The sequence below is a fragment of the Eschrichtius robustus genome, chromosome 18 (genome assembly GCF_028021215.1).
Source record: "Eschrichtius robustus isolate mEscRob2 chromosome 18, mEscRob2.pri, whole genome shotgun sequence".
In the NCBI taxonomy this organism is placed as follows: Eukaryota; Metazoa; Chordata; class Mammalia; order Artiodactyla; family Eschrichtiidae; genus Eschrichtius; species Eschrichtius robustus.
In genome coordinates, this window is record NC_090841.1 from 71,172,690 (window position 1) to 71,190,166 (window position 17,477).

Sequence of the window (17,477 nt, forward strand, 5' to 3'; positions counted from 1 at the left end):
CGGGCTCTAGCACGCGGGCTTCAGTAGTTGTGGCTCGCAGGCTCTAGAGCGCAGGCTCAGTAGTTGTGGCGCACGGGCTTAGTTGCTCCGCGGCATGTGGGATCCTCCCGGACCAGGGCTCGAACTCGTGTCCCCTGCATTGGCAGGCGGATTCTTAACCGCTGCGCCACCAGGGAATCCCTGGCCTGGTATAATTTTAAGAAAGAAAGCTACAGCTGCATAATTGGATTTAGTTTTTGTGTAATATCTTCCATTTTCTTGGTGCTTTACCATTTATAAAGGCTTGATTTTTTTTTTTTTTTTTTTGTAGCAGCCCTGGAGGAAAGCAAGGGAGATGTCATCTTCTACATTTTATAGATGGGAGCTGGAGTCCGTAGAAATTATTTGCTCAATGTTTCATACCTATGAAGCAGTGGAGCTAAGAGTTGACCCAGGTCTTGTGGCTCTGAAGGTCGTGCTACTTCCCACGTGCCACGTTGTTAGCTGGCATTTCTTTTCTAAGTGTGGAAAATATAGGAAATCTTTATTCTTGCAGAAGAGAACCAATGCAGTACATTATTGGGAAGTCATTTTGCATACACTGACCTTTCTCCTTTTGGCTGTCATAGGCTAAATAGTCCTTATAAATAGAGTTGATTAAAGTTTCTCCTTTGAACGCTTGCTCTAAGAAGTATCTTAAAAGAATTTTGGACTGGGCTTGTAGCCAGTTTTTTATATGCTTAAGAAAAATAATGAACATCAAAAATGCTATGTAGAGGTCCAGATTAGCAGAGTTCTACTAACTTGTCCCTTGTATTAAAAAAAAAAAAAATTATGTTGTAGCTCTACAAAATTATCTGATTTTTGACTTGTGTTCTTTATAACTTTGAACTTCTGTGAAGGTCTGCCAGAAGTAAACAGGAACACAAGAGAGCCATTGTGGGGCTGACTGCAAACCAGTTTGGGCTTGCTGTGGGAATGGCCCAAACTCTTGTTTTTCCTCAGTAGTTTGTTCTGATTGCTTGTACCATTTCTACTTCTAGTTCCTTGGCTAACTAGGGGCATCTATGGTTTTTTAATTTTGGGGCCACATTATCACAAATTCATATGTGTACAAGCTGTATGCTTTCCTTTTTTGATAATGGTGGTAAAATATAATCTGTTAGATCTTCAGAACCAACTATTTAAAAATAGTAATTAAAAGATTTAAAAAACTCCAATTTGATCAGTTAGGTGTAGTGCTAGTTCTTCTCCTACATTTTGGTCAGGTGTAATTTGTAAGAGTTGATTTAGTTTTAAGAACTGTGTGGTATAGACATTTTTGAGTGTTATGTTATTGGTAGTTTCCTGAAAGTAAATGTGTATTACATTGAGTCAGCTGACCCAAACGTTTCTCAGAGCTTGAATTGTTCTAGGTTAGAAACTGTTCCGTTGGGACCAAGTTTAGCTTAGTCCATTTTTCATGAGACCATCTGATGAGATAGAGTCCTGAGGTTTTTATTCCCAAAGGTATTCTAGAAACTTAATGCTTAATTCATATTTATTTAAATCTCTGAAATTAGCTCTATTTCCACCAAATAGCTCAGCGTTTGTTGCTCTCGGAGCAGTTCAGCAGTGAGATCCGTGTCACCATCTTCTTGGCCCACATGTTCAGTTTGGATTAACTGCGTATCCTTCATAATTGTCCGATGCTTGCACACGTTAGAATCCCTGTACTAAGCTCTTGTTTTTTGAATAATAGTGGTGTAGGTTAGTAGGGACCTTACAGAAAACTCATCTGAGCTTTCATTTCTCAGTAGAGGGCAGAGGAGTTAAAGTGGTTTGCCCGTGTCCTAGAAATAGTGTCAGCTGAGCTAGGGTTAGAACGCAGGTTCCTTGATTTCTTCTCCCAGAGCTCTTTCCCAGGCGGTATTCTGGGAAATGTTCCCTTCCCCAGACATAAACATCACTGTTTATTCTCTCTCTCCAAAGCTAATTAGAATACCTAAAATGTCTACCCCAGATTGTGTTTTGTCTCTGGAAGACTCACATTTGTTTTTTGCCATCAGGAATCAGTTACGCCCTTTATTTGTTAGTGACTAAAGACACATGTATGATTTTGCCTTTTGTAAAAGGATATGTTGACATGTTCCTACAACAGACCATTATGTGCCTTATGATATTAGGAAAAATTTGTAAAACTGTAAACTGTTTTGTTTCATTTTATAAAATTGATAGGAAGCCGGTATGCTATTTACTTTCTTGTGTAAATATCCTCGCGCTACCTTGCAGCAGAATAAATGTGAGAAATTCCCAGGTAGGTTTTGCTTTTCTTTATATTTAGAGTTTGCTTTCTGCATTGGCTGAGGCTGTAAACACAAGATATGATTTTTAGGGGAGGGGGTATTATCTTTATCCTATTAAGTTTGATATGAGAGTAAAGTTGGCAGATTATAGCTATTCTGCTGAGGGCAGTGGAAGACTGAATTTTTATTTGAACACATAGGAGTGGTGAGACCCCCTTGGTAGATTGTGTTTTACCCTAAATCATATCTTTGCACAGATGTTAGTGTTAATGTGGGAAGTGCCACCACTTGTATTATCTCAAAATAAAAAACTTCAGAATGCTTTTAATAGATCTGTGCTTAAATCTTGTTACCCTTACAGCCTAGCCCTTGTGACTTGAAAAATTAAAATTCTTGAGACTCAGTTTTCTCATTTTTAAAATTGGGACTAATACTCTTTAACTCACAGGGATGCTTGCATGACTATGAGAGTGAGTTTTGGTCTGTGAAAGAGACACAATAATAAAGTCAGTTTTCTTCCCATTCTCAGTTCATTGTTCATCACCAGTCCTTTTTACTTGGTAATGCAGGTTTTGTTTTGTAAGGTGTATGTTTCGTATCTGTTACCTTCACTTTTGCATAAAGATTACATTTTGTAATTTGGGGCTTGATACTTCTAAAAAAATAACTGTATACATCTTTTTCATTTTAAAACGTTGCTATAAAAATTTTTTGCTTCCTATTTGAGTTATGCTCTTAGAAAATTCTCCGACGTAGTACCTGTTGCCTTTTGCCCCCATCCCACCCCCCTTTTTTTTGGCTGCGTTGGATGTTGGTTGCTGCTCGCGGGGTCTTTAGTTGCAACGAGCAGGGGCTACTCTTCCTTGAGATGCGCGGGCTTCTCATTGCGGTGGCTTCTCTTTGTGCAGAGCATGGGCTCTAGGTGTGCGGGCTTCAGAAGTTGCAGCACATGGGCTCAGTAGTTGCGGCACGAGGTCCCCAGAGCACGCGGGCTTCAGTAGTTGTGGCTCACAGGCTCTAGAGCACAGGCTCAGTAGTTGTGGCGCACGGGCTTAGTTGCCTCTCAGCACGTGGGATCTTCCTGGACCAGGGATCGAACCTGTGTCCCCTGCATTGGCAGGTGGATTCTTAACCACTGGACCACCAGGGGAGTCCCACCCCCCCGCCTTTTTTTTCTTGGTCTACCTTCATCAGTGACTACTGGCTAAATTATTTTCTTAAACTTTGGCTATAACCTTTATTAGTGATTATTCTTAATGTTTTAAAGGCTTAAGATAAACTTTTTCCACAAACATTTATGGTAATGAATTAGAAGTGAACTTGATTATTAGTATTACCTTTTCATTTTTATCTGCCAAACCACGTTTATACCAGAATAAGTAAAATAAGAAATCATGTTTAAGACATTAGCAAATAAAAAATAATATTTTGTTATTTTCTGGCCACTGTTAAAATTGAAGCTCTTTGAAGGCCAAGTCGCTTGTTTTATGTTGTATTAAGTTCTGCGTGGTATGTGACATTCTGATCCTGCCATATCAGTCTGCATGATCAGAAAGACCTTTCTTCTAATTTTACTTGACCCATTGACTCTTATTATACTTTTCTGGAGATTGTTTTGATGCCTTTGGTTTCCTCATGTGTGCCAAGGGGATGTGTCTAGTTATGATTTACCTTCTATAGTTATGGTATGTTGCTTAGAACTACATATATTGATTGATGAAACACTGTAGCTAGAAGCATACTGGAAGAATTACCCTGAAAAATATTTACTTGAAAATGAATGAACTTGAAAAATAAAGTTCATTCAAGTATCTGTAGTTTATTTCACTTTCTCTTTTTTCTTTTGGTAGCATGTTCCACATTATTCAAGACGGCATTTAGTGGTGTCTCGTAGTCTCTGTTCAGCGGGATATGATTCTAATGAAAAAGTAAGTATTTAAAAAATACTTTTAACAGCTAAGTTATAATGGTTTTACTTTGTTGTCTCCACGTTATGTTCACTGGGCAGATTACATTTTATTGATGCTGTGTAATTATTTATTGCTCTACATCATAGGTTTTATAAGTGCTCAATCTTTGTTCCTTTTTTCACTGTGAGCCACAACTTGAGTCTTTAAATTTTGTATTTTTACCTATACCACAAATCGAATAAATTTACAATGTGTTTCCCTTGTTTTCAGCAGGATCACTAATACAACATTCTTTCTTAGACTAGGCAGTTGAGAGATTTCGATTAAACTATTGGGGTTTTTTTTTCATTTACTTAATATTTGTAAGATTCATTTTGAGTGAAGGCAATTATGGGTATTGTAAATTTTGGGACAGGGAAATTCCAGTTAAAATCTTGATATATGATCATGTTTGAGGCTTGTAAGAGGAGAGATAAAGGAACTAGAAGTGGTGATTGGAGGTGAGACATGTGGTTAAGCAGAGATGGTTCAAGTTGAATGTCATTAAAAGTAGAACTAATATGAATGATTATCTGAGAATGAAATAGTGTTCTAAATTGTCTGTTGACGTATGCAAAACTAATCAAAAGAATCTGGAGCCTCGGGGGAAAAAGGGTGTATATCACTGCAGTTCAAAAGAAATATAATGTGGACACAATTGTAGGGCATATGTAATTTTATATTTTCTAATAGCCACATTAAAAAGAAACAGGTGAAATTAACTTTAATGTATTTTATTTTATTTTATTATTTTTTATGTTTTGGCCGTGCCACAAGGCATGAGGGATCTTAGTTCCCCGACCAGGGATTGAACCCATGCCCCCTGCATTGGAAGCACGGAGTCTTAACCACTGGATCCCAGGGAAGTCCTGGCATTGATAATACAGTGTTTAAAACTTGCACCATTATACTCTGATTATGTCGCATCATGGTGTGTTTTGACAAAAATACCCAGGTGTGAACTCTGGCTTTACTGCTAGTTTACTTTGCCGGTGACTTAGGCAAGTGATTATGCCTCATCAAGCCTCAATTTTCTCATTTTAAAATTGGGATTGTATCAAAACTGACCTCATAGGACTCTTAACGAGGATTAATGAGGTAGTACGCAGAAGGGATTTGCCACAGTACCTGGCATATAGAAAGCATGTGCCCCAACTGTCAGCTGCTTAATATTATCCTTAACTGTTTTGTTCATTCAGTTTTGTACATTTGGAAACTGAAGCTCAAAACCCACAATAGTAAGTGTAAGCTGGGTGTAAACGCAAGTCTGTCTTTCTCCTGAGCTGGTGGGTTTACCCACTGTGCTGTACTCCTTCTCGGAAGTGCTTGGTGAGTGACTCGGGGTCTAGAGTTCTGCCGTCATTCCTCCAAGTACCCGGTGGAACAGGCCAGCTCAGCCCTTCTCTTGGTCCCTGAATGGAGAGAGGTGTCCTTGGTGGTTTTAGATGCCAGCTATGATCTAAACATAGGGAAGGGAAAAAAGGAAGGAGGGGTAGAGAGAGAACGGATTAAAAGAAAATAACTTAAAAAAATTCTCATGAAACTTCCAGTGTGTTTTTTACCCCATGACAGCAATAACAAAGGTATAAAACAGTTGCTACACACCCCAGTGTTCATAGCAGCATTATTTACAGTTGTCAAGACATGGAAACAACCTAAGTGTCCATCACCAGATGAATGGATAAAGAAGATATGGCATATGTACACAATGGAATACTACTCAGCCATAAAAAGGAATGAAAATTGACCATTTGCAGCAACATGGATGGACTTGGAGGGCATTTTGCTGAGTGAAATAAGTCAGACAGAGAAAGACAAATACTATATGATATCACTTATATGTGGAATCTAAAAGATACAACAAACTAGTGAATATAACGTAAAAGAAGCAGACTCACAGATACAGAGAACAAAGTAGTGGTACCTGTGTGTGGGGCAACATAGGGGTGCAGCAGTGGGAGGTACAGACCATTGGGTACCTCAGTACCCAGTAGTTTATCTCAGTACCCAACCAGGCTCAAGGATGTATCGTACAACACAGGGAATATAGCCAATATTTTGTAACAACTGTAAATGGAAAGTAACCTTTAAAAATTGTATAAAAATAAAAAATTTAAAAAACAAACAGCTGCTGCAAAAGTTCTTTATCTCTCATGGTACCTGAAAGCCCCCTGGCTTCAAGGATTCAGGTTCCTGGCTTAAAGTTGTTTTTGTTTTTCCCCTTAGAGTATCTTCGGAGTGTCTTATATACGGCTCTCCAGATACAGGATAAAGTCCCAGGTCTTTAAATGACATGAACGAGATGAAATGAAATGAAAGAAGGTCCTTCCTTAATCCGGCCTTTTTACCCCAGCTTTATTTGCCACAGTGCCCCCATACTTGTTTTGTGCTTGAGCTGTCTTAAAAATTACTTGTAGTTTTTCAGTGCTACTGTCTGCTTTCAATGTCACTGCCTTAATGCATGCTGTTCACTCTCTCCCTTTGCTGCACTTAACACAGCTGTGTTGTAGTGCTTAACACATTTTGTTGTGATTGTGCCATATTGTACCCTGAAGTTATCGAATGCACTTGATGTTTACCTGTAATTGTTGATGTAGAGGGAGAGATTGGTTTAGGGAATTCCCTGGCGGTCCAGTGGTTAAGACTCTGTGCTCTTATTGCCAGCAGCCCAGGTTCAATCCCTGGTCTGGGAACTAAGATCCCACAAGCCACATGGTGCGGCTCTCCCCCCAAAAAAGTTGGTTTAACTTTATTTGTATGGGGACTTCCCTGGCAGTCCAGTGGTTAAGATTCCATGCTTCCACTGCAGGAGGCGCGGGTTTGATCCCTGGTTCGGGGAAGTAAGATCCCGCATGAAGCATGGCGCAGCCAAAAAAAAAAAAAACAAAGGCTAATTAAAAAAATTATTTGTATATGTATTCTTTTATATGCATAGCCTACCTGGAAGAATATTCAGGAAACTAGTAGTAGTTGCCTTTGGGGCAAGGGCCTAGGTGTCCCTACAGTGTGTCCCCTTGTGTACCTTCTAAATTCTGAACCATGTTCATCTGTTACTTAGTTAAAAGAAAATCTTAGGTATGGAAGATTAATTGATATTAGCGTTATTGAGCTTGTGTACTAATTGGTAATCCATTAATAGTCCTGTATTAGGGTTCTTCAGAGAAACAGAACCAGTAGGAGACATAGGGAGATTTTTTTATCGGCTCACATAATTATGGAGGCTGAGAAGTCCCACCACAATCTGCTGTGGCAAGCTGGAGACCCAGGAAAGCTGGTACTGAAATTCTAGTCCCGGTCGAAAGGTCTGGGAACCAGGGGAGCTGATGGTGTACGTCCCAGTCCAAGGCTAGGAGAAGACCAGTGTTCCAGCTCAATCCGGCAGGCAGAACTAATCCTCCCTTCCTCCACTTTTTAGTCTGTCAGGCCCTCAGTGGACTGGATGATGCCCACCCACGTTGGGGAGGGCTGTCTGCTTTACCGAGTCCACTGATTCAACGTTAGTCTCATCTAGAAACACGCCCACAGACACCGCAGAGAAAACGTTTAGTCTGAACACCCTGTGGACCAATCACGTTGCACATAAAACTAACCATCACAAGCCCTGAACAGAGATGCATAGAAATGTGTGAGGTGCAGTGTTCATTTTGGTACAGATTTATCCCTGTTGGAATCACACTCCTGGGTTTGTGATCTGGTTTGTGGCCCAAAGGAGCTAATAACAATACTCTAGCTAACACCTGCTGAGTATATGTTATGTGCTAGGCACTACTCTAAACACTTTAAGGGTGTTAATCATATTCCCGCAACCTCTTGTGGCAGGTGCTATTCTTACTCTCATTTTACATACCAGGAAATGAGGGTTCAGGAGGACGACTTGTCTACAGAAGAGCACGTGGTAGTGTTGGGATTCCAACCTGGACAGTTTGGCTCCAGACTGGCTTTTAACCATTATCCTGCTTCTTGGATAGGAATTAGGGTGGAATTTGTACTCCCTGTAATATTATGATGTCAGTAATTTGTTATATTTACTGTAACAGTTGCTTAATGTGTAACTTCCAGTGTTTGTGCTGCTTTTATCAGATGTAGTGTGTTTAATACTTAATAAAAATTCACATTTTAAAATGCAGTTCAAGGAAGTATGAACATTTTTTTTCTTAGAATATGCTTATTGTTTAACAGGAATTTACCATGAGCAGATGAGAATAGAAAGGCAGATGATTTTATAGCCTCACGCCTGAGGTGAGATTAGGATATTTTAAGGGCCCATCCGCTCAAGGCTCTGAATGACTCAGGATTCTATCAAATTAGGAATTTACCAGTTTTAAGGTAGAGGCTTGTCTTAGTTTGGTGGAATAAGCCATGTGTGATATAAAGGTTAAATCAAGACTTTAAAGGCCTATTCCAGTTCTGAGATTCTGTGATTACCTGTTGGGTTAAAATATAGCTTTAAGTTATATGAGTACTTTTAAGATCATATATAACTTTAACTTTTCTTTTAGAACTATAACTAAAACTTTAAAAAATAGTTCCATTTAACGTGTAACAATTCACTAACCTAGCAATCGTTGTGTACTAAAATGTGTTGCATCCAAATTACTTATAATTGTTTGTGTGCATTTCTTTAAAAGGATTAGCCTGTACAGTTTTAGAGTAGGGAGAGAACCTTGTTAAGTAGTTTCCCATTAGAATGTTATCAATTTATATATGTGGAAATCAAGAGATTTCAATCTACAGAGATTGATTTGCTTAGAGTCAAATAGATCATTAATGGCAAAGCTGGGCTTAAAATTTAGGTCTCTAGCCCCACACAGAATGGAACTTCTTTTTCTGTTATATGGCCTCAGCTGTTTCAAAATTTGGTGGTTATTCAAACTTAACATTGTACTCAAATAGCATAACCTGCTTTGTCTGGGAATCTTTGGAAATAAGCATAAATAGTATCTGTTCTCATTTATCAAAAGTATCATTTAATGCTGTGGCCCAATCCCAAAGAGATAGCATATAACTTATATCAGACTTCCCTTTGATAAACATAACAGAATTTCCCTGAATTTAGAAAATAATCAAGTAAATTCTCAAGCAATTTTTTCTAAAGTTTTCTTAGTATTCTGAAGTATCATTTGAAGATTATCTTTTGGCAAGAGAATTTAGTCCCCTTATGAATTATCTAACCTAGTCAATTGATGCTTTAACAGGATAATTATAACGCCAGATCCTACCAGATGAGTTTAGTAGCAGCCTGGTTGTAAATAACATATGTATAGTATTTAATACTACTATAGGAAATAATGTTTATTAGGATCATGCCCAATGGTAATTGTGGAAAAGCTTGGTGTTTTCTGGTCCCAAAGCGAGAGTGACAATTTCTTACGTGTTTTTTCTCTTTTCAGACTTTTGATAAAATTCTTGTTGCTAATAGAGGAGAAATTGCATGTAGGGTGAGTGGAATTTTAATCTTATTTTCCGTTTTACTCTGTGAATTTTATTATTATTAAATCCCTTTAAATATGAATTACTGTTAATAGATAACATTAATGTACTTTAATATAGGTTATTAAAACTTGCAAGAAGATGGGCATTAAGACGGTTGCCATCCACAGTGATGTTGATGCTAGTTCTGTAAGTATATTTGCTTTGTTTGAATCAGGACCTTATTTTGGATCAAATAGAAAAAAAGTGAAAGATGTAGGGTTTTTTTTGTTGGCCTGAAAAGGTACACAATTAAAAAAAATACCTGTTTAATTACTCACTCTTGTATTAAGCAAAATGGGAACATCATAATGTCTTCAATATGTGTCTTAACTCTTTTATTTTCGAGGCTTTAAAAGCCTAGAATAGAATAAAAATTTGGTAAACTGATTCTGGTCACCAAGTACATTTAAGCAAAGCATGAGAAAGATTCAAAGATTAATGAAAAATTTTTTTTTTTTTTTTAATTTATTTTCTTTTATTTATTTTTGGCTGAGTTGTGTCTTTGTTACTGAGCGCGGGCTTTCTCTAGTTGCTGTGAGCGGGGGCTATTCTTTGTTGTGGTGCGCGTGCTTCTCATTGCGGTGGCTTCTCTTGTGGAGCATGGGCTGTAAGCGTGCAGGCTTCATTAGTTGTGGCTTGCAGGCTCTAGAGCGCAGGCTCAGTAGTTGTGGCGCACGGGCTTAGTTGCTCCGCGGCGTGTGGGATCTTCCCCGACCAGGGCTCGAACCCGGTCCCCTGCATTGGCAGGTGGATTCTTAACCACTGTGCCACCAGGGAAGCCCTAATGAAATGTTTATACAATGCTGCCTTATGGGAGCACATGTCCGCACAGGATAACTCCAGTGTCACTCGGGATGCTGTAATTGTTCAACCTTCTTAAATGCTTTACCATGTGCAGCTGAAAGTTAGACAAATGAAAAATAGGCTAATGCTAATTGGCATGAACAAAAGAAGGTATAGCGTGAAGCAGTGACTGATATATAATTTTATTGGGGATTTTTATCAAAACAGGCATTTTTAGCAGTAATAAACTATGAATGAGTAGAAAAAACTTCCATGGGAAAAGTGTATGAATTATTGGAACTGTATGGAATGAAATGTAAGTAGTTGTACTTTGATATAAGTTACTGTTTTTCATTCTTTCACACAACTTCTGATAACAGGACCTATTGGTAATGTCAGCTTTTATCGTATAGGAATTTAATGCAAAGACTTTTCAGTCTTTGTGATTTTAAAATTTTATCTAGAAGTATGTTGTTCCTGTTGTCTTATTGTGACTCTCTTCCTTTTTTAAAAAACAAAATGGAAATGATTGTAAGCTACTCTAATTTCCCCAGAATAAAGGTTAAGTATTTATATTATCTAGTTTATTTGGCTGGTACATTTAAAATATTTATCCTTTACTTTAAAAGTAATTAAGCAGTTAAAAAAACTTGTTTTGCATATATACTGTTTGATTTTTTTTGAATATTAGTTTCTGGCTTCTTTACTAATAATCTGTTTTAACTGTGATAGTTTCAGTAGTTTATATTCCTCACAAAATGTTCATGAAATAATGAGAAAACTGTTGCTTTAATGTCATTTGTGATTGGTAAACTAAGGCTTTTACCAATAGTAAAGCTCCTTCAGAAAAAAGTTTGTTACCGTCAAGCTAATAGTAGATTTAAAATTCACTCTTCTCATCTTGTGTTTATTTTTCAGTGTATTAGCTCAGGCTGTGTTTTCATTCATGGGTAAATTGAGAGAGAAAAATGTTTGAATTGTGGACAATCACTTTTTATTTCAAGCCGAACAACAACCTTTCACTTGTAATTTTTTTTTTCATATCACAGTATAGTTAATTCTCTATGCTTCTCACAGAGGTGACTGTTGGCATATAGCCAAAATTATTTATATTTCAGCTTTTTCCTATTTGTTTATATTTCAGTGTGGTATTACAGAATAATCTACTTCTGTAAGCTGTTGCTCCAAAGAGCATGACTAACTTTTCTCACTGTTACGTTTCTAGCTTTGTGGACAGTAACTTTCCAGACTTTGGCAAAACTGGTTTCAAAAGAGTTGGTTTGAGTTTTAAGTCTTTGTCATTTATCCTTCCTGAAGCAGAGGTGGTAGTTTTTATATTTTAAAGACTTTTAGCCACTTTTTTTTTTTTTTTTTTTTAACCAGAGATTATGATATATAGTTTAAAATAAGATTTGCCAGGCCCCACGATGGGAAGCAAGCAATGCATGCTTGGTCAAAGCTTCCTCTTTATATGACCTCCTGTAAGTCGGTTTCTAGAAAGATACTATAAGTAAAAGCAGGATAATAATGATGGTTAGAATGTTCAAAGTTTGATTTAAGCCTTAGAAATAGGGCCGGATTTGCTATTTGGTTTCTGCTTCAGCCTCAAGAAAGACAAAAAGGTGAATTCCTCTAACAGCATATTTTGCTTCTTTAACATGTGATCACAAAGGTTACCATCATATCTAATGAACTGTATAATATCGATAGTATGAACAAGGCATGCTATTCATATGTATTATAAATGTTTCAATATTGATATTTAAGAGGTGAGCATTTTCAGTGTTACTTGGAGTAAAAAAATCTTAACATGCTTCATGTGTTAATTTCATAAATTGAAATGTAAATACTATTATAGTAGGAAAATACTGCAACAGTTGATTGTGAAAACTGTTAATTTTATGTTAAAAGCAACTAATTTTTAAGCAGTTAAGCAGGGGAAGAAGACTAACAGTTATTACAACTATTAAGTGGTAAGTCACACAAAGAAGGAAAGCCAGGTAACTTGCAAACAATGAATGTTGAATGGGAAAAAGTTGGCTTTTAAAGACGATTATGCAGTTTTCTTCCATTGGTCCCTTCCATTAAAATGGTGCATTCCCCCCCACTTTTAAAATTAATTTTGGGGGGATGAGTCGTTGAATCCACGTGCAGGTTTGTCCCACAACAACTTCTCATCTAACATTTTTGCATTCACCAATGAAAATTGCCTGACACTGTGATTACTTTGGTTGCATTTGTCATCTTTGCTGTCTTTTGAGGAATCTGTTGGGTCTACTGCTCCTTTTTGAAGCTGCCTGTTTTTTTTTTTAAAGCACATTTTATTTTTGTTTTTGGCTGCGCCATGTGGCTTGCGGGATCTTAGTTCCCTGACCAGGGATTGAGCCCGCGCCCTTGGCAGTGAAAGTGCGGAGTACTAACCCCTGGACTGCCAGGAAATTCCCTGCCTGATTTTTGTTTTGTCTTTTGTCTTACGTATTTTAGTCCTTTCGTGTCTTATTTATAGCATACTTATTTTAAAGGTTCTATCGTTTTGTTATTTTACTTGAAGATCTTATGCATCTATTTCTATTTCTGACTCTTCCTCACAATGGATTGTTTCCTCACATGTGTAGATCTTGTCTTGTGACCGCATATTTGGTATCTTTATTGTTGAACTCCGCATGGTTTGGGTTGTCCAGGGTATCACTGACTAATTTTTATATTAATTTCTTGGCACGAAGGTTGCTGAATTATGAGGATGGGTCAAAACAAGATGAAACTACACACGCGCGCGCACGCGCACACACACACACACACACACACACACACACACACACACACACACACACACACACACACACACACACACACACACACACACACACACACACACACACACACACACACACACCCTCCCTCCCTCCCTCCCTCCCTCCTTCCCTCCCTCCCTCCCTCCCTCCCTCTGTTAGACAGGCCCATGGTTTCTAATTTCCTGAGGAGACTTTTTCCTTTACTTTGAAGCACAGCTGATAATAAGTGTGTCTTCTACCTATTTAGTAGATTATTTAAACCCCACCCCCCTTCACTGAGGATGTAGTCTTTGTTGTGCCATGTGGGATCTAGCTCCCCAACCAGGGATCGAACCCAGACCCCCTGCACTGGGAGCGTGGAGTCTTAGCCACTGGAGCACCAGGGAAGTCCTGAGGATGTAACCTTTGAGCAACATGGCCTTATGTAGGAGTTTTCCTTCAAATCTTCAGCTCACACGTGGTTCCTTTCTCTGAGAGTTAAAACTCAGTTCTCTAGGTTATTCAGATCCCTACTTATACTCTCCAAGATTAGTGGTATTGGCTCTAGTGGATACTGTCTGGCTTTTAGCTTCTTCTTTGTTTTTGATCCCTAGGGATTGCTTGTGGTTTCTTGTAAGCCAAACTGTTCATTTAAAGAAGTTTGTTATATTTAATCTGGGATTTTTAGGTGCTTCTAGGGAGGGTTTGCAGTTATCAGTCTAGTTTGCTTATTGTTGGATTGTCTTAAAATAGTATGATATCTTATTCTCTGTTGAGGAAGTTCTCTTGCTTTCTTTGAGAAGACTAACCCAGAGCAGTCTCGAAGTCAGGCTTTACCCAGGAAAACAGTTCATACGTATTGATGAGATTAGTGCAACTGCATCCAGGGGATGAGGCCAGAGTCAACAAGCAGTGTAAAGTACTCCAGTGGGAAATGGTCAGGGCCAGAGAGAGCAAAATAGAGGTTAAGCCTCTTATCAAGTCATGAATTGTCTTTTATGTGTCATTTCTCCAGGCCCTTATTATTCTTTGAAAAGATTTGTGGAGAATGGTTTATGAGGGGAAAATGGTCCTAGTGGAAAACTGTATCCTGCTGGGATTGTGATAGGCATTGTGTTTTATCTGTAGATCAGTTTGAGAAATATCTTTATCTCGACGTTTTTAAGTCCTCCTATACATGAGCATGGATATTCCATTTGATGTTGTTCCACTTATTTACGTTGCTTTAATTTCTTTCAACAATGTTTTGTAGTTTTCAGAGTATAAGTTTTGCACTTACTTTGCTATATTTATTCCTAAGTAGTTTAATATTATTTCTGAGGCTATTAGAATTGCAATTTTATTCTCATTTTTTTTTTTTGGCCGCACCATGCGGCTTGCAGGATCTTCGTTCCCTAACCAGGTATCGAACCTGTGCCCCCTGCAGTGGAAGCGTGGTGTCCTAACCACTGGACCTCCAGGGAATTCCCTAGAATTGCAATTTCTTAATTTCAATTTTTATTGTTAATTGCAGGTGTATAGTAATACAGTTGATTTTTTTTATAGTGATTTTGTGTCTTACAACCTTGCTGAACTTACTAGTTCTAATAGTTTTAAGAAATATAATAGATTCCTTAGGATTCTCTCTAGAAGATCATGTCATGTGTAAAGAGAGATAGGTTTACTTCTTTCTTTTCTAACTGGATGCTTTTTATTTCATAGTCTTGCCTGATTTCCCTGGCTTTAATTTCCAGAATGATACTGAAAAGGAGTGGTGAGAGCAGACATCCTATTTTGTTCCTCGTCTTAGGGGGAAAACATTCAGTATTCCACAACTAAGTTTGATTTAGGCTCTGGGATTTTAATAAATTCCCATTATTAGGTTGAGGAAGTGCCCTGCTGTTCCTAGTTTGTTGAGAGTTTTTGTCATGATTGGGTGTTGGATTTTTTTCAAATGCTTTTGCTGTGTCTACTGAGATGATAATGTGGTTTTTATCCTTTATTCCATTGATATGGTATATTACATTAATTAATTAATTTTTGGATGTTAAACTAGCCTTGCATTCCTGGGATAAATCACACTTGGTCATGATGTATAGTCCTTTGTGTATATTGCTGGATTCAGTTTGCTGGTGTTTTGTAGAGAATTTTTCATCCATGTTTATAAGAGATGTTGGTCTATAGGTTTCTTTTCGTTTGATGTCTTTGTTTTTGGTATCAGAGTGATACTGGCCTCATAGTATAAGATGGGAAGTGTTCTCTCATCTTCTGTTGTTTTGGAAGAGTTTGTGAAGAATTGGTATTATTCCTTAAATGTTTGGTGGAGTTCACCAGTGAAGCCATCTGGGTCTGAGCTTTTCTCTGTGGGTAGTTGTTTGATTACTAATTCAGTCTCTTGTAGATTTATTGAGGTTTTCTATTTCTTCCTGAGTTAGTGTCTATAGTTTGTCTTTCTAGGAACGAACTTGTCCATTTCATCTTATCATTTATTGTTATGTGATTGTTTATAGTATTTCTTTATCTTTTTATTTTTATAAGGCTGGCAGTAATGTCTCTTTCATTCCTGGTTTTAGTTATTTGAGTTTTTTCATTTTTTCTTTGCCATTTTAGCTAATGGTTTTCCGTTTCATTGACCTTTTCAAAGAACCAACTTTTGGTCTCACTGATTTCTCTCTTTTTAAATTCTCTACTTCATTTCTATTTACACTAGTTTTTGTTTCCTTCATTCTGATTGCTGTGGGTTTAGTTTGCTCTTTTAAAAAATAGTTTCTTAAAGTAGAAAACTAGGTTGTTTTGAGGTCTTTTTAATATAGGTGTTTGTTCATTTTTCTCTATTGTTTTAGCTGCATTCCCTGTTTTGACATATTGTATCTTCATTTTCATTTCTGAAAGTAATTTCTGGTTGCCCTTGTGATTTCTTCTTTGACCCACTTGTTATTTAGGAGTTTGTTGTTTAATTCCACATATTTATGAGTTTCCCAAGTTTCTTTCTATTACTGATTTCTAATTTCCTTCTTTTTTGGTCAGAGAATGTGTTTTCTACTGTTTCTATCCTTTAAAATTTTTTGATGTTTGTGTTATGGACTACCATATGATCTCTCCTGGAGAACGTTCCATGTGAACTTAAGAATGTGTATTCTGCTGCTGCTGGGTGGAGTGTTCTACAGATGTCTTTCAGGACTGGTTGGCTCATAGGGATATTTAAGTCATCTGTTTCCTGGCTGATCTTCTGGTTGTTCTATCCATTATTGAAAGTGGGGTTTAACCTGGTTTTAAAAGCCTTTAAAAAATGTTAGTTATTTTGTTTTGCTCAGTTTACAAAACTGGTGACAAATAATTATGTATAGGCCTGCAACTCTGTACATGAAAGCACCTGAATAAGGTAGGAAGTAATTGACTAAAAGACTCTGAATGTCCAGGCCTAGAGACTCTCGCAAGGATTCTTTGAAATTTTCAGGAAGCAAGAAATTTTGACACTATTTAAATTGCTCTAGACTTAGAGAAAGAAAAATAGATTTCCATTTCTTTTTATGAAACCAGCATAGTAACTCAGAAATCAAAATCTGGGCAAAAGTCGTAAGCAAAAAATAAAATTACAATGACTAATTATATATTGATAGAAGAATTCGGAGTAATAGGAAATAGAATAAAATTTATTTAAGTAATATGCTGCATTCATGCAGGGTGTATTTGTGACATTTCAGTATGGTTCAATATTAGACACTATTAATTTAATTAAATATAGTAGTAGGTTAGTGGAGGAAAACTATATGATCATCTTGATGGAAGCCTAGGTGTCACGTAAAAGAACTTCACTGTCTTCTCCTTGTGAAATCCTTAGTAAAACAGGATTAAGTAAATACTGCCCTCCCAGAATGAAAAGGTCACACCTCATAGGAAGCATTCTCATGAACGTCAGGATGAAGACCCATATATTTACTATCACCACTAGTATTTAATAGCGTCCTAGGAGTGCTCGGCAATGCAGTTAGGCAAGAGTTATAAAACGGTGGACAGGAAAGGCAGAAATTATAAGATTGTATCGAGTTTCTAGTTACACTGGCAACTGAACAACTCTTTAGAAACAGTAAGAAAAGTCTCTGTGGTAGTTAAGAAGTAAATACAAAGAAATCTGTAGCTTTCCTAAATATCAACAAGATAGAAAATACAACTTAAAAATATTTAACCTCATGGAAGTAGTGGCAAAGACAAAACACTTTATGATATGAATTTAAAATGAATTTGTACGACTTATATGA

General features: G+C 37.3%; 1 protein-coding gene across 1 annotated transcript in view; it reads left to right on the forward strand.

Annotated features, from left to right (window-relative positions):
* PCCA (propionyl-CoA carboxylase subunit alpha) overlaps positions 1-17,477 on the forward strand; it is a 373,607-nt gene that overhangs the window by 6,200 nt on the left and 349,930 nt on the right. Inside the window, exons 2-4 of the mRNA XM_068526624.1 lie at positions 4,115-4,192; positions 9,604-9,651; positions 9,764-9,832. Of these exons, the coding sequence (XP_068382725.1) occupies positions 4,115-4,192; positions 9,604-9,651; positions 9,764-9,832 (195 nt within the window). The remainder of the gene's footprint in view (positions 1-4,114; positions 4,193-9,603; positions 9,652-9,763; positions 9,833-17,477) is intronic.